Source organism: Tamandua tetradactyla, chromosome 18 (assembly GCF_023851605.1).
Source record: "Tamandua tetradactyla isolate mTamTet1 chromosome 18, mTamTet1.pri, whole genome shotgun sequence".
NCBI lineage: Eukaryota > Metazoa > Chordata > Mammalia > Pilosa > Myrmecophagidae > Tamandua > Tamandua tetradactyla.
The window spans coordinates 59,749,335-59,774,527 of NC_135344.1; the positions used below are offsets into that span (position 1 = coordinate 59,749,335).

The 25,193-nt window shown below is 41.0% G+C and overlaps 1 protein-coding gene across 2 annotated transcripts in view; it reads right to left on the bottom strand.

The window, feature by feature from the left end:
* The window catches only part of LAMA3 (laminin subunit alpha 3), a 318,755-nt gene extending 299,758 nt beyond the window's left edge, over window positions 1-18,997 (bottom strand). For both annotated transcript variants that reach the window (XM_077135789.1, XM_077135788.1), the window contains exon 1: window positions 18,202-18,997. In XM_077135789.1, coding sequence (XP_076991904.1) covers window positions 18,202-18,498 — 297 coding nt within the window. In that variant the 5' untranslated portion in view covers window positions 18,499-18,997. The remainder of the gene's footprint in view (window positions 1-18,201) is intronic.
* Window positions 18,998-25,193: the final 6,196 nt, after the last annotated feature.

Here is a 25,193-nt window from a genome sequence, read left to right on the forward strand (position 1 = left end):
GAGATTTACTCTTAAACAACCAGTGGGTCAAAGAAGAAATTGCTAGAGAAATCAGTAGCTATCTGGAGATGAATGAAAATGAGAATACAACTTATCAGAACTTATGGGATATGGCAAAGGCTGTCCTGAGAGGGAAATTTATTGCCCTGATGCCTATACTAAAAAAGAATAAAGAGCAAAAATTGAGGACTTAACTGCTTAGCTGGAGAAACTTCAGAAAGAATAGCAAACTAAGCCCAAAGCAAACAGAAGAAAATAAAGATTAAAGCAAGGTTAAATGAATGGGAAAACAAAATAACAATAGAAAGAATCAATAAAACTAAAAGCTGGTTCTTAGAGAAAATCAATAAAATTGATGGGCCATTAGCAAGGCTGACAAAGAAAAAAAGAGAGGATGCAAATAAACAAAGTCCAAAATGAGAGGGGGGTCATTATCACAGACCGTGAAGAAATAAAAAGAAAACATAAGAGGATACTATGAAAAACTATACACCAACAAACTAGACAATTTAGATGAAATGGGCAAATTCCCAGAAACACGCAAACAAGCTACACAGACTCAAGAAGAAATAGGAGATCGCAGCAAACCCATCACAAGTAAAGAGATTCAATCAGTCATCAAAAATCTTCCTGCAAAGAAAAGCCAGGGCCAGATGACTTCACAGAGGAATTTTATCAAATACTCCAAAAAGAACACCAATCCTTCTCAAACTTTTTCAAAAAATTGAGGAAAAAGGAACTCTATTGGCCCTGGCCTTACCTGGCCAGCAGTCCTGGTCTTTCACTTGCCGAGACAAAAAACTGAAACTTTTTTGTTTTGGAGAGCAAGGTGATTTACTAAAAGCAGTGAGTAAAAAGAGGAAGAAAAAACTGGCCGGGAGTCTTGGTAAAACTTGAGTCAAAGTTGGGAGAATAAGGTGATTTGTTAAAAGCAGCAAGTAAAGAGAGGAAGAAAGGACAGGCTCAGTTGATGAAGAACCAGACTGGCCCCGATTACAGTTTAGTTCAGGGTTTTATGGGACCAGCTGATAGTAGTATTGTGCACAGATTACTAGGGGGCTTTCTTAGGGTTTTTCCTTTGTGGCTTTGTTTCTTGCTTTAACAGGGTATTCTGACCACAGTTTGCTCAGTTTAACCATTTAACCATCCATTAAAGTCGGAATGTTCTGACTGCAGTTTGCTCAATTTAACCATCAGCGGTAGTTAGATTCAGTTGTCAACTTGGCCAGGTGAAGGTACCCGGTTCCGTTGCTGTGGACATGAGCCAATGGTACATGAAACTCATCTGTTGCTCATTACATCTGCAGTCGGCTAGGAGACATACCTGCTGTAATGAGTGAGGTTTGATTTAATTGGCTGGTGCTGATGTGAGAGAGCTCAACATAGCACAGCCCAAGCAGCTCAGCATACCTCATCTCAGCACTCACAGCTCAGCCCAGGCCTTTGGAGATGCAGAAAGGAATCACCCCTGGGAAAGTTGTTGGAACCCAGAGGCCTGGAGAGAAGGCCAGCAGAGATCACCCTGTGTCTTCCCACATTAAGAAAGAATTTCAGTTGAAAGTTAGCTGCCTTTCCTCTGAAGAACTAACAAAATAAATCCCCTTTTATTAAAAGTCAATCCATCTCTGGTGTGTTGCATTCTGGCCGCTAGCAAACTAGAACAGCATCCATTAAAAGTGGGTTCTAGTCTGCTGGGGGGTGGCCTTAGGGTGGCCCCCTTTTTCCCATGTGGTGGCTTCCTAACTATCTAACATACCTAAGTCATTTTATGAAACTAACATCACTTTAACACCAAAACTGGGTAAGGATGCTACACGAAAGGAAAACTACAGACCAATCTCCCTAATGAACATAGATGCAAAAATTCTCAACAGAATATTAGCAAATGGAATCCAACAGCATATTAAAGGAATTATATACCAGACCAAGTGGGGTTTATACCAAGAATGAAAGGATGGTTCCTTTCAACACACACACACAAAATCAGTCAATGTAATATAGCACATTAACAAATCCAAAGGGGAAAAATCATATCATGATCTTGATTGATGATGAAAAAGCATTTGACAAAATTCAACATCCTTTTCTGATAAAAAACACTTTAAAAGGTAAGGATCAAAGGCAACTTCCTCAACATGATAAGAGGCATATATGAAAAACTCATAGCCAGAAGTTTTTCAGCAGCAACAAAGCTTTAGTGAAAGAGATTTCTATTTACCACCATTAGTCTAAGTTCCACACTCGTATTCAATGGTGAGAGGCTAAAAGCTTTCCCCCTAAGATGGGAAACGAGACAAAGATGCCCTCTGTCACCACTATTATTCAACATTGTACTAGAAGTTCTTTTTCACAAAAAAAAGAAAAAAAGTATAACAGAAGATAGGATTTAAGAAATGAGTATGACTGTTGAATCATTATATTGATATTTCTTTTGGTCTCCAGTGTCTTGGAGCAGCTAGAAGAAAAAATGAAAAATCATGGAACTGTAACCCATACCAAATTTTAAAATTTGTTCTATAACTACTTGTTAAAATGTGCTTGGAAAATTATTGCTTTTTTGTATATATGTTATATTTCACAATTTAAAAATGTTAAAAATAAATTTTAAAAGTATAGTTAAAAATATATATAGCTTTTGAAGATATCCTTTCCCTAGGATTGTACATGTCTTCTCTCAATATAAATGATCAAGATTCTCAATAGCAACAGTAATTCAGAGGATGAAGTACAATCTTGCAATTCCCCCCTCTCTACATGGGACATGACTCCCAGGGTTGTAAACCTCCCTAGCAATCTGGGACAGAAATGCTAGGATGAGCTGGGACTCAGCATCAAGGGATTGAGAAAACGTTCTTGACTGAAAGGGGGAAGAGAAAAATGAGGCAAAATAAAGTGTCAGTGGCTGAGAGATTTCAAATAGAGTTGAGAGGTTATCCTGGAGGTTATTCTTATGCAATATATAGATAACCCCTTTTTAGTTTAAGGTGTATTAGAGAGGCTAGAGGGAAGTGCCTGAAACTGTAGAGCTGTGTTCCAGTAGCCATGTTTCTTGAAGATTATTGTATAACGATATCGTTTTCACAAAATGACTATGTGATTGTGAAAACCTTGTGTCTGTCGCTCCTTTTATCTATGGTATGGACAGATGAGTAAAAAATACGGGTTAAAAATAAATAAATAAGAGGAGAGACAAATGTTAAAATAGGTAGAGGGAAATACTAGTGGTCAAGGAGAGGGAGGGGTTGGGGTATGGTATGTATGAGTTTTTCTTTTTATTTCTTTTTCTGGTGTGATGCAAATGTTCTAAGAAATGATCATGGTAATGAAAATACAACTATGTGATGATATCATGAGCCATTGATTGCACACCAAGTATGGAATGTTCATACATTAAGAATGTTCATGGTGTATGTTGATTGGTTTTATTAATAAAGATTTTTTTTTTAATCTTGCAATTCAAAGATTGAACATTCACTTTCCAACTATTCACCACCAATCCTGAAGGTTTGTGAGCTCTAGTAATTTGTGATTTGTCAAGAAACAAATCTGAATTTCTGTGACTCTGATGTGTGGGACCATGTTTCTTAGCTAGTAGGTGAGTGTGGCTCTCCAAAGGAAGAGCCATGTTTGTTTTCTTCAAATGCTTTGTCCATAAACTTTCATTGCTGAACTCTGACTAATGTCCATAAACAAGGAACAAATGTTAGAAAAAAAAATTTTTTTAAAAGAATCATCCACCCTTAAATTACTGACTATAGCCATTTGTCCAAAGTCTCAATATAGCTGTTATCATTAATAACTGTCACAAATATATTGATGCATATAGTTACTACCTTACATTTCCCAGCCCTCATCAGAATTTCCACATCAGTTTTCACAAAGGAAAAGGTTTTTGTTGACGTTAACAAATGGTTTTCTTTCACAATAGTTCTATAAAGAGCTCCTTATTGAAGGAGTTTCCTGTTTACCGCCATTAGTCTAAGTTCCACAAACACACAACTGTGAAGAAATAAGACTTCTTCGTGGCTTACAGCAAACACTCTCATTCTTAGCTCATGTGTGTAGGTTTCTCTATCAATATCATACAGGTTAAATATACATTCCTATATATAATCTGAAGTGTAATGAAAGTATCTACACAAGATGTGTTGAATTATCATTCTGCAATGATTGAATTTGTATGTTTAGCAAATATATACATTTCATTCTCCATGAGTATAATGTTTGTGCCAAGCTAAACTAACCACAAGGTTATATCTTCAACACAACTTTATTTCTACTTCATTTTATCACTACCTCTATCAGACGTCTTAGTAAGTGATCATATGTTTAGATTTTATAGGTAAGTAAACACAAAATTGAAGCACAAAGTCTGGCATATTTCAATTGCAATTACTTTTCAATAGAATAGAATTAACTTGCATATTTTTCTCATTTACAGTAGCGTCTTTACAGTCTTCAGCTGTATCTTCACTTAGCCATCCCTTCATTCAACATTGTCTGGGCACTTACATTGTGTCAGGCTTCATGATAGCACTGGGGTGAGAGCTGTGAGCCAAACAGACAGGATTCCTAAATCCCTGAGCTCTCACACATCAAAAACTTAATGTCTGAGCAGTAATGAGTATATAAAACCTTATTTCATGAATCTTAAATCCAAAAAATCACAAGGAACATTTTTCAAACCAACATAATTCAGAGCTTTTTAAACACTCTCTGCCTGTTGATACAAGTGACTGCTTATTTTTATAGACTCACTACCATGAACCTAGATTTTATTCTAAGACATGCTTTTAGCCACTTTTTTTTACATTTTTTGCTAAGTCCTTTTGGCCTGAGATTCTAAATCCTGGCAGGCCTCAAAGAGTTATTTTTAGAAAGTTCAAAGAATTAGAACCCTTTTCATTACCTTTTCTCCATTTCCCACACTGAACTGTACCTGCACAGATTCAGTACCATTCTCACTTGGGTACAACTGATTAATTATAATTTCTCCACCCTTCCCCCACTTATCTCCCCTTGTGTGCTGGTTTGAAATTATTGTGTACCCCAGAAAAGCCATGTTCTTCTAGTCCTGATCCAATATTGTAGAAACCTTTGATTAGATTGCTTCTATGGAGATGTGATACACCCAATTGTGGATGTGACCTTGTGGTTAGATGAAGATGTGACTATACCCATTCAAGGTGGGTCTTGAATAGTTTACTGGAGTCTGTAAAAGAGCCAACACAAGGAAATGTTTATGAGAAAGCTTAGTTGCAGATGTTTGGAAATACAGAAGCCCCAGGAGATGTCAAGAGCTGAAAAAGCTGACAAAAGCTACACAGGAACCAGAGAGCCCAGCAGACATCACCATGCACCTTTCCAGATTTTTTTTTGCTTGGGCAGGCATCAGGAAACAAACTTTCCGAACAGATGAACTCCAAAATTTTGCCCCAGAGCAACTATGTCAGGACCCACAGGCACTTAGAGAAGAAGCCACGGGAATCAGAAGCTGGAAGCAATGGAACTGGGGACAAAACCAGTAAGTAGGTAAACATCAGCCACATGGCTTCCCAGCTGACAGAGGTGTTCCAGATGGCATCAGCCTTTCTTGAGTAAAGTCAACCTCTTATTGGTGCCTTAATTTGGACATTTTCATGGCCTTGGAATTGTAACTTGTAACTTAATAAATTCCCTTTTGAAAAGCTAGACCGGAGCCGCAGCGATGCCTGCGCGCAGCCGCCATCGCCCCGCCTCCGCCCGGGCTCCACGCCCCGGGCTCCGCCCCCGCCGCTCCAAGCGCTTCACCCCGGCGCGGCTCCGAGGGTCGGCGACTCTGACTGCGGCCCGGACGCCGACTCGGAGGAGGGTCTGGGGAGTCCGGCTCCGACCGCGGAGATACACTATTATAAAATGTTCAAACAATGCAGACATTTGCAAACTAAAAACCATCATAGTCCCTCTTCAGTCCCATACCTAGACAGGCAGTGGAGGAGGAAATGGCAGGTCCTAATCAACTCTGCATTCGCCGCTGGACAACCAAACATGTAGCTGTTTGGTTGAAAGATGAAGGCTTTTTTGAATATGTGGACATCTTATGTAATAAGCACCGACTTGATGGAATCACATTGTTGACATTGACAGAATATGATCTCCGGTCTCCTCCTCTGGAAATTAAAGTCTTAGGGGACATTAAAAGGATAATGCTCTCAGTCCGCAAACTGCAGAAAATACATATCGATGTTTTAGAAGAGATGGGCTACAACAGTGACAGTCCCATGAGTTCCATGACCCCTTTCATCAGTGTTCTTCAAAGCTCAGACTGGCTGTGTAATGGGGAGCCTTCACATGACTGTGAAAAGCTAGACCATTTCTGGTATATTACCTGCCAGCAGCATTAGCAAGCTAAAACACTTTGCCCCTCACATTTCTGAAAGACCAAGTCTGGACGAGCTGCTGCCAACACACTGGGCTAGACCAAGTGTCTAACAGTTGCACCTCCGGAACATGGTTTCCCCTCCGTGCCCCTGACACCTGGCTCTCCTCATTAGGAGAGAATTCTCAGATCAGAAATTAGAGCATCCTCCTGGGCCAAGTGGGACAGCAGAAGCACTCCCCAACAGGATTTCTGCTCACTTTTTATTTTCAGAAGAGAATTGGGTATAACGCCAGGTCACATTTTCTTTCTGTAGGCTGTGTCCTGACCTAGAAACACAGTCAGTCACTTCCTATTCTCTCTAGGACTGTGTAGCAACCCAGGGGTTAGGACCCCCTCATAGGGAAAAAAAAAAAGAGGTCCTAAGCACATAGCAGCCTGCATGACCAGAGCATAGGCATTTAAGGTCTAAAGACCCCCTCAAGGGGAAAAGAATGTATCAACAAAGCATTAAAACTCCCCTCCCCTAATCACTGTTGGTAACTAACTCTTGAGAGACTCCACTGTGACCAAATCTCATGAGACTATGCTGAAATTTATAGGCCTTTCCCTTGGCACTCCTCCTCCTTTTATTTTTACACAGATCACTGACTTCCATTTCTCAGCCAGCCACTATCAGGAAAAATTTTATCTTGTTTGTAAGTCCCTAATTAAAACTTATGGGTAACTCTCTGCCTAGTGTGCGCTTTTGTCTCAGGACTGTGCTAGATTGGAACATTTGGTGAGCCAGCCAGGAGAGCAAGCAGGTGCCAGCTGTAGAGAAACCTGGCCCAATATGAGGGGTGTAATATGCTAGATGAATTGCAAGATGTACTGAGGAGCTAGGAATAAAGCATGCCATGTATGCTGTTAATTTTATTGAACAAGATAATGAAACCTTCACAATGGGCAAAAAGCATGCTAGGCTGAATAGTATCCCCAGTCACTGGTATGGAACTTTGTATCCACTCTTAGCCCAGTAGTAGGGCAATCCATTTCAAGAACCACACAAACTCTGGCCAACTTAAGAGAGGTAGAATGCCTAAGGGCACAGAGATACTGAAGTAAGAGCTACCAGTCGTGCTTCCAGGAGGCATGATGGTCCAAACTGTGTATCACACAGGCAGATGTGGGCCATTACGTTGGATCTTGCTAATGTCTTTTTTAGTATTTCTTTAAATCCCTCCAGCCAGCCAGCATTCACTCTCACATGGGAAAAACAATGGTGAACATTTACCATGCTACTTCATGGTCCCACTATCTGCCATGGTTTGATAGCCCAAGATTTTAAAATATGGAAACCTCCAGAGGAGGTCATGCCTCTTCACTATATTGATGATGTTATGTTAACCAGTAACTCTCTTGCAGAATTGGACACTGCCACTAAAACCATAGTGGCCCACCTCGAGAGCCAAGGATTACAAATTACAAGAGATTGGATGCTCTGTCAAGTTCTTGGGTGTTGTTTGGTCAAGTAAGACCAAGACTATTCCCTCTGTTTTTGTTGATAAAGTGCAAAATTATCCCAGCCCACATACTTCTGAACAGCTCATGGCTTTCCTAGGTTTGTTAGGTTATTGGAGAACATTTACACCCCATTTACCAGAGATTCTAAACCTTTATATGCCCTAATTGGAAAAGAAAGAACATGGGAAAGGGATGTTCCACAGGGGGCTACTTTCTGAAAAAGCAAAACAAGCTCAGGCTTTATGTGTGTGTGTGTGGGGGGGTGAACCAAGATGTGTCTTGCAAATTAGACATGGCTGGTACCAATATTGGCATTGGGTGGGACTTGTGGTCAAGGCAACAAGCAAAGCAAGTTCCCATCAGCTTTTGGTCTAAACTACAATATAGCCCTTTAGAAAAATAACTGTGTGTTTCTGATAACGCCTTAATACAAGTTGAAGGACTAACTCAGAAATGCCCTGTGCAATTAAGAACAGCCATCCCCATATAAGGGGAATACATGACACTGCCACTAAGCCTCACTCTGGCAGTGTATAATTAAGCACATTAATGAAATTGAAAGTTTATCTGCTGCAGCACAGCATTTTCAACAACAGCCCCTTAGCGGCAGAAATGCATGATATCCTGAGACCAGTTTCCTGTGTGGAAGAACAATGCTTGCCCCTATCTGATGATCCTCCCTAGGTAGCTATCTCTGTGCCTACCATTGACATATTTGGCAGTACACCCAAGTCTGCTAGTACACTAATGAATCAACACATGAGCAGTCTGCCATCTGGACAGGAGTAGCCACGTAACCTAGTATGGACACTATGTGGTGGGAAACTGGGACTATATAAAGCAGCCAATGGGCTGAATTAAGGGCCATATAAATGGTCATTGCTCATGAACCAGGAGATGCAATAACTATTTGTGCTGACAACTGGGCAGTATACCAGGGCCTGACAATGTGAATGGCTATGTGGAAGCAAGAGCAATGAATTATTGTTAGCCACCCCTTATGGAGAAAAGAAACATGGACAGACCTCTGGAATTCCTGTCATAAGCAAAAGGTAACTGTGTTCATGTCTCTTCCCATAACACTGATTCTTTACCTGGCAATATTGAAGCAGATGTTTTAGCAAAACTTTGTAACCTAAAACCAACATCACATGAGGTTGCTGACTGGTTGCATAGGAAGACAGGACACCAAGTGTACCAGACTCTGTGCAGACTGACACAGCAATTTCAGCTGCCCATCACTAGACAACTGAAAGAAGTCGTGAACTCCTGCCCCTCCTGTTCACTATGATGCCCAGGGATACTTCCTCATCAACTTGGTTACATCAGCTATGAGCAGATTCCAGTCAACAGGTGGCAAGTAAATTATACTAGCCCCTTCCCTTATCCAAAGGTGCAAAATATGCCTTTACAGTTGTAGATAGGGCTACTGGACTGTAGTTGGTCTTCCCAATAGGGAAAGCCAACCAAAAAGCTAAAATACATAGCTTAGAAAAGCTAAGTGCATTCTTCAGAGTCCCCACGCATGTGGACAGTGATAGAGGGATTCCTTTTACTGGACAGCTAACCCAAGCATGGGCTACTGAACATGACATTGTATGGACATTTCATTTGCCTTACAACCCACAGTAGCAGGGTTAATTAAAAGAATGAATGAGAATTAACTCTAAAGGCGCAGTTAAAAGATAAGCAATCTCTGCAGCAATGGACACATTAGTTGTGCCCAGCCCTCATCAGCCTTGATTCACAACCCAAACAACTGCTCCGCTCCTATTGAACTGGTAATGGTGGAGCCCATGCAGACCCTGAGAATTTAGGTCAAAAGGCCAGCAATATTACAGCTACAATCAGGTAATGAAAATAACTTGCTCTTGCCTGTGCCACAAGCATTCAAAATTTGGGAAAATAAGGTCAATTGGCTTTGGTCCTGGTTGATGCAGCCATGCTGGTTGGGAATCCTAAGCCCATGGGGTATCAGGGCCACCCAAAATTTAAGCCCAAAAGTTGTATTGTAACCAATCCGAAATCCTCCCCGCCCCCCCCATACCTCAAGGCACAGTATTTATGACTCTGTGGACACTTATTACATCCAGGTTAACTGTGGATTCGATTCCAGAAGGCTCCCTGCAGTTGCAGGGGGAAAAGGTATAGTATCTAAAACCTCCTCGTGACACCCCTTCTCCTGAAACACTTCTGTCTACTAATGGAAATTTAGTTGTATTCTACTAGATCAAAAAGATTTGCCTCTCATAATTCCCTAAAAATGTCTTTCTTTTCGCTGTTAGTGTTATAGCAAATATCTTTTTGTAATAGGCTTCTGCTGTAACCTACACACACAAAAAACTCGGTGCTTAGTCTATACTGATCTGCCATTGTTGGGTGCCAACTGGCCTGCCTTGGACTGGGATCCCTGTGAGCTGGAATACATGGAATACCCTGCTGGCCTGTCGGAATTCAGCACATCAAAAGAATCTGAAGAAGAATCTTCTCATTTAAGACTGTGTATTAATTTGAAAGCTACCAGAATGCAGTATACAAATAATGGAACAGCTTTTATAAAAGGTAATTTAATAAGTTACAAGTTTACAGTTCTAAGGAACTGAAAGTATCCAAATTAAGGCACCAATAAGAGGTCACCTTGGGCATCACAGTGAACAGAAGGGGCAGGAGTTCACGACTTCTTTCAGTTGTTGTCTGGTGATGGGCAGCTGAAATTGCCGTGCCAGTGTCCTGTCTTGGTGTCTTGTCTTCCTATGCAACCAGTCAGCAGCCTCATGTGACGTTGGTTTTAGGTTACAAAGTTTTGCTAAAACATCTGCTTCAATATTGCCAGGTAAAGAATCAGTGCTATGGGAAGAGACATGAACACAGTTACCTTTTGCTTATGACAGGAAGTCCAGAGGTCTTTCCACATTTCTTTTCTCCATAAGGGGTGGCTAACAATAGTTCATTGCTCTTGCTTCCACATAGCCATTCACATTGTCAGGCCCCAGTACACTGCCCAGTTGTCAGCACAAATAGTTACTGCATCTCCTGGTTCATGAGCAATGACCATTTATATGGCCCTTAATTCAGCCCATTGGCTGCTTTGTATAGTCCCAGTTTCCCACCACATAGTGTCCATACTAGATTGTGTGGCTACTCCTGTTCAGGTGGCAGACTGCTCATGAACACCTCTGTCAGTAGTCATGTAGCTGGCATTTGCTAGTCCCTTGCTCCTGGGCTCCATTGCTTTCAGCCTCTGTTCTTGTGGGAGTTCCTCACTTTACTTCTCCAGGGCTGGCTTTCATCTCTTGGCTTCCCTTGGCTCTCTCTAGGTTCTGGCTTGCTTAACATCTCATGGCGATATCTGCTGGGCTCCAAGCATCTCCAAACATCCATGACTCTGTTCTCCACATGTCCACATCTGTGTCAGCTCTGCTGTGAAGTTTCTGTTAGCTCTGAGGCTTCTGTCATTTCTGACTCTCTCCAAAATGGTTCCCTCTTAAAGGGCTCCAGTGAGCAACCCCACCTTGAACAGCTCCATGGAAACCATCTAATCAAATGTTACCACCCACAATTGGGCGGGTCACATCTCCATGGAAATAATCAAAAAGATCCTACCCAGCAATACTGAATGAGGATTAAAGGACATGCTTTTCTGGGGTACATAATAGCTTCAAACCAGCACATTCCACCCTTTGGACCCCCAAAAGACATGTTCATTCCAAATGCAAAATTCATTTATTCCATCATAATATCACAAAGCCTTAAAACATTTCAGTAAAAATACAAATACAATACAAAGTCAGAAATAGTACAAAATCTCAACAAAGTCTACTACAGGCAGAGTCTGTCCTAAGGCAAATTCTCCGCTGGCTGTGTAAAACTAAGAACAAGTTATCTGCTGCCAACATCAAAGAAGGAACAGTCATAGGTATTTGGATATTTCCATCTCCATATGGAGAAACTGGAAAGAACCCAGGGGTCACTGGACCCAAACAGTTTCAAAGTCTGACAGTCATTCATCTTTGGGGTTTTAGAAAGTGACAGTCCCACTGTTTCCAAGGTCCTATGCAGCAGCCTTGCTCTCTCCAAACACTGGGGTAGTTGCAATCTTGGGGGACATTTGGAAAACCATCTTTTTCTCGACCCCATCCTTTCTAAGCTTTGGGGCAGCACCCAGGATCTCTGCCATCTCCAGGGCACATGCTCAACCCCTCCAGAACAATGGGGTGGCAGCTAGGCTCCCCCAGTCCCTGGTTTATGCGCTTCACCCTCTTCAAGGCCTGAAGTGGAACAACTCTTCCTGAACAATAAAGTGGAAGGTCCACCCTCTGCTTCTTGGGCAAATTCATCCTCTTCAGGTGTGTGGGTCAGTCCACTCTCCTGGCACGAGGTTTCTGGGCTCCAGATCTTAGCCGCCATGGTTCTGCCTTTGAAGACATTTTTATTTTACTTTGTTCCTTTTCTGTCCCTTTTAGTCCAGACTGGCAGTGGTTCCATTTATACAGATCCCACAACACTCTTCTTGGTTTTCTATGCCATAGAAACTGGGGTCATGCCCATCAGACAAAAGGACTTTCCACAAATCCTTTCTGGATAACTCCATCTCAAATCCTGGCCTTTTCTGAAATGGCTGACTGTCTCTCTGTTTGGTTAAATCCTCATGTGTGGCACTATTCTCTGTGGTCTAACTTTCTGGAAGCCCAGAATTTTCCAGACCATCAATTTCTGGTTTCATTGTACTCAAGAGTTCAGTTTTCAGCTTATCTTTTTCCTGTCACATTTTACAATAAGCTACAAGGAGAAACCAGGCCACACTTTCCACATTTAATTTGGAAATCTCTTCTGCTAAATATCCAAGTTTGTGACTTTTAAAATCTGCCTTCCATTTAAAACCAGCAGTCAATTTTGCCAGATTCTTGGCCACTTTAAAATAAGGATCACCTTCTTTCCAGTTTGCAATAACACGTGCATCATTTCTGTCTAAGACCTCGTTAGAGGTATCTTTAGAGACCACATTTCTACCAACAATTACTTCAAAGCATTCTAGGCCTTCTCTATCAAGTATATCACAATTCTTCCAGGATCTTCCCTTTATCCACGTAAAAAGCTGTTCCAACATGTTTGGTATTTGCAAATTGTAGCAGCACCCCACATCGCCAGTATCAAAATCTATATTAATTTGAAAGCTGCTAGAATAAAGGGGAATTTAATAAGTTACAAATTTACAGTTCTAAGAAGTGAAAGTGTCCAAATTAAGGTACCAACAATAGATTACCTTCACTCAAGAAAGGCCGATGGGCCAGGAACACCTTTGTCAGCTTGGTAGCCACGTGGCTGGCATCTGCTGCTCCCGTGCTCCTGGGCTCCATTGCTTTCAGCCTCTGTTCCTATGGAGGTTCCTCACTTTACTTCTCTGGGGCTGGCCTTCATCTCTTGGCTTTCCTTGGCTATCTCAAGTTCTGACTTCCTCTATATCTCATGGCAATGTCTGCTGGGCTCCAAGCATCTCCAAACAACTGTGTCTCTGTTCTCCACATGTCCACATCTGTGTCAGCTCTGCTGTGAAGTTTCGGTTGACCCTGAGGCTTCTGCATTTCTGACCCTCTCCAAAATGTTTCCTCTCTTAAAGGATTCCAGCAAGCTAATCAAGACCCACCCGGAATGGTGGGTCTCTATCTATTCAAAAGATCACACCCACTTGTGAGTTATCTCCATGGAGATAATATGATCAAAACTTTCCAACCTACAGTATTAAATCAAGATTATAACATGGCTTTTCTGGGGTCTGTAATACTTTCAAACCAGCACAGACTGAAATCACTGGTTTCATCGGTTATCAGTAGAATGGTTTCATTCCCTTCCTTGGCCATGGCGGCATCACTGTTTGGGGGCGTCACCTAAGTGTGAGGGACTCCCAGTGCTCTGTTGTCTCTTATATTGTTGTGCAATAGGGATGCAGTGTCTTCCGATAGTCAGTGCAAATTGCTGTGTGTGGGGTGGGGTGGGGGGGTAGATTGTGGCAGCCCAAGGGTCAGGGGGAATAAATGAAGCCTTAAGCAAATAGCAGCCTGTGTGACCAAAGCACAGACATTAAAGGTCAACACCCCCCTTCAAGGGAGAAAGAATGTATCATTAGGCATTAAAACTCCATCCTCTCATTACTGCAGGATGCTGAAAATAGATGGTAATTAATACTTTAAAATTTTACCTTATGTGTGAGACTAAAGCAAAAAATATTTATTTGGTATAAAATTTATAATTTGACTAGTGCATTTCCTAATATAACGTATGTAGACAGCTTAATTGAACACCATAAGTACATGGAACCTTGAGTAGGACATGAGATTTGGTTGGTTTGTCCAGAGTGATGCCCCAATAAATCCCAGAGTGATTTGAACAGTGAATAAAAAAGTATTTGCAAAGTCCCCTTCGGGTCTTTGATGAGAAAGGGGGAAAATTCAACTTCCCCAACTTGAATTCATGATATTCCCACAAGCAGTGCAGACAATCAAAGCTATAGGCTGAGCCCCCAATCTTGGGGTTTGTTCATATGAAACTTAACCCCACAAAGGATAGGTCAAGCCTACTTAAAATTAGGCCTAAGAGTCACCCCCAAGAGAACCTCTTTTGTTATTCAGACGTGGCCTCTCTCTCCAGCCAACACAACAAGCAAACTCACCACCACCACCCCCATGTAAGTGGGACATGACTCCCAGGGGTGTGGATCTTCCTGGCAATGTGGGACAGAAATCCTGGAATGAACTGAGACTCAGCATCAAGGGATTGAGAAAAACCCTAGAATGAGCTGAGACTCAGCATCAAGGGATTGAGAAAACCTTCTTGACCAAAAGGGGGAAGAGTGAGATGAGACTAAATAAAGTGTCAATGGCTGAGAGATTCCAAACAGAGTCGAGAGGTTATCCTGGAGGTTATTCTTCTGCACTAAATAGATATTACCTTGATAGTCAAGATGTAATGGAGAGGGAACTGCCTGAAAATGTAGAGCTGTGTTCCAGTAGCCATGTTTCTTGAAGATGATTGTATAATGATATAGCTTTCACAATGTGACTGTGTGACTGATGCTGCTTTCATCTACCTTATCAACAGACGAGTAAAACATATGGAAAAAAGATGAATAATAGGGGGAACAAATGTTAAAATAAATTTAGAGTGAAATGCTGGTGACTGGTGAGAAGGAGGGGTGGGGGGTATGGTATGTATGAATTTTTTTCTGTTTTCTTTTTATTTCTTTTTCTGAATAGATGCAAATGTTCCAAGAAATGATCATGATGATGAATATGCAACTATGTGATGATATTGTGAATTACTGATTATATATGTAGAATGGAATGATCAAAAGTTATGAATGTTTGCATTTGGTGTTTTTTTGGTACTTTTTTTAAAAATTAAAAAATTAATTTTAGATAAATAAATAAAAATAAAACTCCTCTAATCACTGTTGATGACCAACTCTCATGAGACTCTGTTGCAACCAAATCTAATGACGTTCTGCTGAACTTTATGAGCTTCTCCCTTGGCACTCCTTCTCTTCCTTTTGGTTTTGCGCAGATCACTGACTTCATTTCCTAATCAGCTGCCATTGAGAAAAATCTGTTCCTAAGTCCCTAATGAAAACTCCCGGGGAACTCTCTGTCCAGTGAGCATTTTGGCCTTATGGTACCGCTGGGTTGAGATAGACTGTGAACCTGGATCTAAGGTCCTAGTATGGAAACTCAATCAGACCAATCAGACCACCAATCAGACCACCAATCAGGGATGGTGATTTTTATGGGCCTCCAAAACATAGTGTCAACCTGTGAGTACTCAAAATACTGGCTGAGGAGAATGAGGGCTGGCCATTCCAAGCAAGTCTGGGAGGGAAGACAGGCTGAAGATCTCTTGAATACCTTCCTCCCCCTTGAATTTACCCTCCCCAACATTAGCTCAGTTCTCCCAGAAATTAGGGATGTCAGACAATTCAGTGGGGTGCAAGGAGGAAATACTGAAGCTTCTGTTTCTGTTTAAACTGAAGGAAATTCAGTTTTACTAATATTTTAATATACAGATTGACTTAGGAGACTTCACCCAGTCCCCAGGTAAGCTGGTTACATGTCACAAATTTTCCTGAGTGGCTGTCTGAAGGAAGAAGAGGGGTTCCCCTTGGCTGTACCACTTTGAAGTAGATTTGTGGACCCTATTTTCCTAAATAGCAGAATATTTACAACCTTGTACTGCAATAGGGAAAGACCATGAAAATTTTGACTATACAGAGTTCACTGGTCATCTCATAGTAAAGTACTCAAAAGAGCAGTTAATCTTAAGCATGTTCCACTTTTTTTTTTTTACTAAAATGCCAAATTAGCTCACCTTTTTAAGGTGACAAGTGGCTGCCGGTAATATACTTCCTGAATCATATTTATAAAACAGTAAAGACACTTTCTCTGTTCCACCAAAATAAAGGTGTGTTTTTTAATATCATAAACTTTACAATGCATGAAAAGTAAACTTTTCTGAAGAAATGCATGCTGTTCCACCAAAATAAAGGTGTGTTTTTTAATATCATAACCTTTACAATGCATGAAAAGTAAACTTTTCTGAAGAAATGCATGCTTTTGGAGAGTGTTTTGAAAAATGGACGTTTGAAGATGTTTCCATATATTGTTGCTGAAAAGATGGAAATGTGCTTGTCTAAAAATTCTCGTATTTGTCCAGTTTAAAAACATGGAAACAGAATTTTCTAACATATTCCAATATTTTCCGAAAGAAGAAATTCAGTGAGTTTTATATTGAAATGCAAGATCATTCTTACAGGAAATACTGAATACCATTATGAAAAGTGAATATCACTGGCCAAAGTTCTATTTATTCTAAAAAAGTTCTAATTTTTTAGAATAATTGCAGAATGGAACAGAAATATGAGTACTGTGATTTACTGAACTCAGCATGGCATGCACCTTGTGCAGTTATACAAGGCTCTGTGTTCGAAAGGACTCACACACTTAGTTTAATACTCTGCTGTCACTATCTTGAAATTCATAATAATTTTTAACAAGGTACCCCACATTTTCATTTTGTACTGGGCCCTGCCATTTATGTAGCCAGTCCTGGGATTCAGTAGTCAATACAGTTTTTTCATTTGAATCTATATATTTTTGAAGTATCTTTTCAGCTATAACAGTCACTAAAATCAAGCATTAAAGAAAGTCAACCTTGAATTGTTGTCACATGCTTAACTAAACATAAAAAATAACCATTCACAATCAATCACAAATAAAATATTTAGAGAAAGCAAAATGGTTTTGGTGCAGGTAATAAAGGACATTAAAAATAGTTTTATCTTTGTGAGTTTAACTTTTTAATTTCTATTTTTACATATTTTGTAATACACACAATATATTAATAAAACAATGCATGTATATATTCTATAAATAAATAAGCATATATCAGCATTGCCTGTTCAACAACTTTTCACTTATGGAGGCGCAGGGTCTAAAACTTTTCTGAAATACGGACATAGACTCATCTTGTGCTTTTGGCACCCAGACTCCAAAACCACCCCCTCTTCTGGCAACATTCCAATTCCTCAGCAGTAGGCCTGAGATCTCTTTTAGGAGAGGGAGCCCATCATGGCTTAATATAATTCAAATCGCAGCGGCACCTCATGAATTTAGGCCATAAACCTCACCTAAGCCACCGGCATCCAGGGCTCTGGCACACCATGAGATGCTGATCCCGCACCAGGAACACTATTATTAGCACAGGGGATTCCCAGCTGAGACTCTGGGAGACCCAGAAGGTCACATCTCTCTCTGTCCCTGTACATCTCATTATTCGGATATGGCCCTGGGGACAGGGGGTGAACTGCATCATTTCAGGGGCATCCGAATGAGACTAGTGATAATTATAATAGTATACCACAGAAGGTAACTGCTACCTAAACCTCCCTCGGGCAGATAAGGGGCCTCGAAAGCGCGCCCCACTATCGCCTGGGGGACTCCAAGGAAAACAGTGCCAGGCATCCCGGGAATTCAGTTGCGGACTTTTTTCCTCTACTTGCCTACCCAAACCTGACCACACCCTTCATTCACCTCGCATGCTTGATCCGTTTACAAGTTCCGGGAGCCCACGGGATCACCCCCGGGCGTCCCGCCTGCCTCTCGGGATCGCTGGCACGCGCCGGGACGCGTCCAAGCCTGCTGAGCGGGGTCTCTGGCAGGCACCGGGACAGGGTCCACGCCAGCCGCCCGAGGTCTTAGTAACCTAGGGAAGGAGTCCACACCTGCGCCCGGGGTCTCCACCACGCGCGAGAGGGAGCTGGGTTCCCATGACCCCGTTCTCCGGGCCCTTACCTGGATGGTATAGCCTCTGCCTGGGGCGGTGGGGCCCCCCACCAACTTGCAGTAGAGCTCCGGCCGGGGCCGCCCGCTGCCGGGCTCGGTCTCCCCGCAGGTGGCGGTGGCCCAAATCCGCGCTGCCTGGGCCAGGTTGAAGTAGGGTGGGTGCAGGCTGAGCTCGGTCGTGGCCCGGTAGTCCCGGGCGGCCGCGCAAGTTACCCTCAGCAGCAACAGCAGCAGCAGCAGCGGCGGCGGTAGCGGCCGCGAGGCTAGCGGTGGTGCCCAGCCCCGGACCCGCGCGGCCGCCGCCATCCCGCGGGCAGGATCCTAGCGTATCTGAGCCCGCGGAGGGGATCCCCGCAGAGCGGTGTGGGCGGCCGCGGCTCTCCACTCCCGGGTCACCGAGCCTGTAGGCGCCGGGTTTGGGCGGTGGCCCAGCCGCGCCCCGGGATGAGCGCGCAGGGAGCCTGCGACGTGCGGGCGGCCTCTCGCAGGGAAAACCTGCAGCGGCTGGAGCTGGCACCGCCCGATCAGGAACAGACAGCGCCAAGCCCAAGGCCAACAGACGTCCTCCTCTGCGAGCGCGTTGCAAACTTTGCAGGCGTGGAAGGGGAAAGAAAGGCGTTCCCAGACTCCCACCCTGACGTCTGGGGCGAGGGCCGGGACCGCCCGACCTTCCCCACCAGATACTCAAGGCTCACACCAAAGTCAGGAAAGCCAGCTCTAGACCTCAGATGAGAGGGAAGGAAGGAGGCTTGCAACGAATTTGGGAAATAGTCGAGGAAACTTGATACTGCCTGCAGAACTGACATCAAAGACCTTGTGATTTCCCATACAAGCACTGAGCTGTCAATTCTCAAAGAATGTGCACAGAATGATCTCTATGCACTACAGCCACGTAATAGCCTGAAATAGAAGGAGAATTGGGGGACTTGGGAGAGCTGTGGAACTTACATATTTAAAAGAAAACCAGTAGTACAATTTGCAGTTTGTTAACCTGGAGAGTACTTTGGAGGAAATCCTTTATATGCCCACTCTACTTCATTTTTTAAATAAGCTCAGAAATACTTAGTGAATTACTGGAGCTCTCGCGCCTCAGAGCAGAGTTGATTCCTCCAGAACTGAGATTTGGTCCTGAATGCTGGACACCTCACCAAAGAGCTTTGGAGAATGGAGAAGGAGAAAGTAGGGTAGATAGGAGAGCACTGGATGAAATACAGAAACCCAGTAAAATAGTATAGGCTAAACAGCTGATCCATATGCTTATCAAATACTAGGATATGTTATAGGAGCAAGGAAATGTATCTCTTTAATCTTCTATTTGGTCTTCAAAAATAAAAAGAGAGGAAAGGAATTTATAAGCATAACAGCAAAAGGAGAAGCCATAAAGATGATAAATGAGTTAATAAAAATTAAAATAAAAGTCTAATCATCAAATGCACTGTAATTAAACAAAAATGGTACAACAAATGTAGGAGAAGAAGTTTTACACCATCAGTTATATAGGATTAATGACTTTAATCTGTAGGATTGTGTTTGCAATACAATTAGAAAAAGATGAACACTCAGAGCTAAGAAATCCCAAAATCTAACCAGCAATTCACAGAAAAACAAATACAAAAATAAATACATGGTGGGTGGCTGAGTTTGACCTTACTAGTGATTGAAATAGAAACAAAGCAGGGAAACTCATCTTTGACCTGTCAAATTGGCAAAGATTTTTTGAATGATAAAACTCAACAAAATTGAATAATGAGGGCTTCTCAGAGCTATTTATAATTTTTAAAAAGTTTTAAAAACTGTAAATGTCAAATAATAGGGAACTGAGTAAATACATGGTAGTATAGCCACATAGTGAAGTATTACACAGTCATTAAAATGATGTTATAGAAGTGTATTTTTTACATAAAAATGTGTTCATAATATTTTAAAGGAAAATAAGTTATAAAATGACATATTTACAAAAACCAATTGCACTTTTAAACATAATGAGCAATGTGTTCACTATGAACATTCCAAAAATGAAATTTAAAAAATAATTCCATGTATTACAAAATAAAAAATAAAATACTTAGGAATAAACTTAGAACTGCAAGACTTATACAATGAAAGCAATAAAACATTGCTGAAAGATATTAAAGAACCTAAATAAATGGAATGACATCCTGTATTCATGAATTGGAGAGCAATATTAAGATGGCAATATCCCCAAATTGATCTATAGATGCAACGCAATCCTTATTAAAATTCTAGCATTTTGTTGTTGTTGTTGCAGAAATTGATAAGTGGACCCTAAAATTCACATGGAAATGCAAGAGATCCAGAATAATCAAAATCATCTTGGAAAAGAACAAAGTTGGAGGACTCAAAGTTCCTGATTTCAAAACTTGCTGCAAAGCTACAATAGTCAAGACAGCATGATATGGGGTGGGCCACGATAGCTCAGCAGGCAGAGTTCTCGCCTGCCATGCCAGAGGATCCGGGTTCGTTCCCCGGTCCCTGCCCATGTTAAAAAAAAAAAGGCAGGATGATATGGCCTAAGAATACATATATAGATCAATGCTCTATAACTGAGTCCAGAAATAAACACTGACATTTGTAGGTCAACTAGTTTTTTTACAAAAGTGCCAAGACAGTTCAATAGGCAAAAAAATAGTCTTCTCATAAATGGCACTGGTACACTGGATATCCACATGCAAAGAATGACGTTGAACCTCTACTTCATACCATATACAAAGATTAACTCAAAAATGGAGGAAAGACCTAAAAGTAAGAGCTCATACTATAAAACTCGTAGAAGAAAATAGTAGTAAACCTTAGTGACCTTGGATTTGACAGTAGAGTCTTAGATAATGACCCCAAAAGTACAAGCAACAAACAAAAAATTAAGTAGGTTTTTACTTCATCAAAATTTAAAACACTTGGGCTTCAAAGGGTGTGATCAAGAAAATGAAAAGACAGCAGAGAGGAGAAAATATTTATAATCATATATTGGATAAGGGACTTGTATTAAGAATATAAAATGAACTCATAGCTCAACAATCAAAGGAATAAATAAAAATAAATAAATAAAATTTTTAAAAATTAATGGCCAAAAAATTCAAATAAACATTTCTCCTAATAATATATATGAATATGACCAATAAGTGCAAGAAAAGATACTCAGCCTCATTAGTCATTAGGGAAATGCAAATCAAAACCACAAGACACCACTTCACAACCACAAGGATGGCTATAATTAAGGGAAAAAAAACAAAAAATAAGGGTTGCCAGAGATGCAGAAAATTGAAACCCTCACAATTGCTGGTGGGAATGTAAAATGATGCAGCTGATGTCGAAAACAATTTGGCAGTTCATCAAAAAGTTAAACACAGTGTTACCATGTGGCCTAGTAATTCCACCCCTAGTTATATACCCAAGAGTAATTAAAACATATGTTCACACACAAAAAAAAAAACTGTACTCAAATGTTCATAGTAGAATTACTCATAAGAGCCAAAAAGTGGAAACAACCCAAATGTCTGTCAACTGATGAATGGATTAAGCAATTTGTGGTACATACATGCAATGGAATATTATTTAGTCATAAAAAGGATGAAGTACTGATACATGCTACAACATGGATGAATCATAAAAACCGCACGCCAAGTGAAACAAGACGGTCACAAAAGGCCACGTGTTGTTTGAATCCATTTATATAAAATGTCCAGAATGGGTAAATCCTTACAAGTAGAAAGTAGATTAGTAGTTGCCGGGAGCTGTGAGGAGGGGGAAATGGGAATTTACTGCTAACAAGTTTGGGGTTTCTTTTTGGGATAATGAATGAATAACAATGTGAAGATACAAAAAGACTGCTAAATTATACACTTTAAAAGTGTGAATTTATGGCTTGTGATTATGCCTCAATAAAGCTGTCATTTAAAAAACAAAATTTTATAGAACTAAATACACACATGTTAAATGCAAAATGTATATATGGTGTGTGTGTGAATTTGTGTGAGTGTGTGTGTGAAAGCAGGCATAGAGAGGTTTTGAAAACTATATACCAGGACATTTAAGAGTGGATAGCTAGGATGGAGAAAAGGGATTTTTTTTTTGTTTATTTTCTTCTTTTCGCTTGTCTCTATTTTTCAGTGTTTCCAATAATGAATTCATACTGCTTTTGCCCTAAAAAGAACTTCTAAAATATTTTAATAAGTCAACCAAGTGAATGCTAAGGATTACTTGGAATAGTCCTGCCCAAGTTGATATGGTCCTACCTAAATTGACAAAAGGCATTCAAGGGGAAGTGAGAAAGATAGATTTTACATTCTCTTTTCAGGTCCTTTCAGATCCCAGATTCTTTGAAGGTTCAATAAATGACAAAGATTCAAAAATAATTTTATCAATAAGCAAATATGAAAGCAAAGTCTAAATTAAAGAAGCTGTTCTCTCGCCAGCCCAGGAACTCTCCCACAATGCCAGGTTTCCTACAGATTTCTGATGATATCAGAACCTGCAAGCACAGAACAGAACGTCTGTCGATTCAAATCAAGGTTTCTTCCTCATACCACTCTGCATTTTGCTATGAAAGGCCACATTCAATAGCATGACATAAACTTACTGCTCTGTGCAATGAAATATTTCTTTTTGATGTGTTTTATTGCATTCCCTAGTCAGAGTATGGGTAATATCATCAACTTACTATCATTGTAGTTTAAAAATAACTTTATGATATCCAAGGAGAATCACTGTGTTTGCCCAGGAGAACAGCTTTAAAGATGCTCAAATAAAAATTCTATATCTAAAGTTAGCAGTTGCTAGTAAAGTTCTCTCTCTAAAATAGCATATCCAAAACAAACTTCCAGGAAGCACCTATCCTCCCCAGGCTTAGAGACTAGAGAGATGAAAATGAATAATGGGTATAATGATAACTCTGAGGTGGGAGGGAGTTGCACTAAAGTTTAAATGAAAGACTGTATGAGCAATAAACACTAAAGCATGCTTGTGTTTTTAAGGCAAGTTGAAGCTGTAATGTTTTAATAGGAAAAGATGATGCTTAGAGAAATTAAATGTCTTGCCCATGTTTTAAGAAGAACAGGAATAATAAGCAGGATCCAGGACTTGTGATTCTCAGTTCCTGTTCCTTAGGGGCCCTCTGGAAGTACAGAAGGAAAAACCCACCTGAGTGAGGATCCACAGTGGTATGAAGGCTGCAAAAATGTCCCGAGTACGTCAGAAGCCACTGGTTCACTTAGCCCTAGAGGGGTGGGTGCAACAGATATGCATAGCTGGGAATAAACAAACCCAAACTAACACAAATGAGTTTAGGGTTTGGCTGGCCTCCCAATACTTCAGAAGTGATTCATTCATAGCTATGTCCTTCAGATTCTTAGATAGAAATACAGCTTGCCATGTCATTTATTTTAGTTTCCCAACTGCTAAAACAAATACCATTCAGTGGGTTGGCTTAAACAATGGGAATTTCTTGGTTCACAGTTTTGAGGGTAGCAGAAGTCCTAGGCATTAGCAGGGCAGTGCTTTCTCTCTGAAGGCCGTGGTGTTTGGGGGCTTGTTTCTGACAGTCCTTGGTCCTCGGCTTTTCCATCACATAGTCATGCACATGGCAGTGTGTTCTCTTTTTTCTTCAGTGTTCTGTTGACTTCTAGCTTCTGACCACTCCCCATGGCTTCTCTTTATATGTCCAATTTCCTTTACTTTGAGGACTTCAGCCATATTGGATGAAGGCCCACCCTGAGTCAGCTTGGCCACGCTTTAACTAATAACATCTTCAAAGATCTTATTTACAAATGGGTTCACACCCACAGGGCCAGGGTTGGGACCTGAACATGCATTTTGTGGGAAACCCGATTCAATCTCCAGCGCTATTGTTAAAAAGAATTTTCCTCCAGTCAGGAACCTAGACATTCAAGTGATAAAGTCATTGCACCCTGCAAAGCATTTCTCGGGTAGGTCACTGGCCTCATCATTGTGGCTAATGCTCCATTAAGTGAAAGCACTGGTTTTTATTCTCCTTTTTATCTATCTCCTTCTCGCTACAGTCAAAATTGTACTGTTAAAATTCAGCAACTTGCCATCGACGCGGTTTCATTTTAGGAGCAGGTTGCCAGAGTTTTCCTCTCTTATCATCACTTCATAGAGGAAACAATGACATCATTCTAGGGCAAAAGCATCAAGTGGATGACAAACTGCAATGACAAGAATACAAATAAAATAGAAAAAAGCTAACGGTATCTCTACCTATTGTTATATCACACACCCTGTGAGGCCTTCCCCTTGAAAATAGGAGTGAACTAGACAATGAGTAAAGTTGGACTCCCCAACTGATTGGCTTCATTGTATGCTACAAGATCATAAGCATCTTTCAGATCCCAACCATTCTTTCATTAAAAAAAAAAATACTATTATTCTGTTTTCCCCATAGACCTTCTGCTCTGAAAGAATTTCATCAACTGTAATTCCTAACAAATTCTCTTAGAGATCTATATAACTATTATGGTTGCTTTTTTGATTAGCATGAAATCATTAACGTGACCACATTGACATGAAATCATCCAGCCCAAAGTGAAGAAAGTATGCTTCTATTAACCTGTGTGTTCATATACTGTACAAAGGCAGTTTCTATTCGTCATTTTGAAAAACCGAAAATTGCCTCTAGACCCCTGGGCATCATGAAACACAAATCTAACCCTACCTACTGTTGTTTATACATAAGGATATCAAGCTTTAAAGACTTGCCTCGGGCAGTGCGACGGTGGCTCAGTGGCAGAGTTCTCGCCTGCCATGCCGGAGACACAGGTTTGATTCCCACTGTCTGCCCATGCAAAAAAAAAAAAAAAGTAAAAAAGACTTGTCCACTACTACCGGATGCTGTCCAGAAGCCAGCCACATACCTGACTGAGGTCACGCTACATCCCACTCCTATGGCTATGTACTCCCTGCTCCAGGTCTCTTGACCTAGGGACACCTTGTTAGGTAGAGTTGCTTCCATCTTGCATTTCATCCTC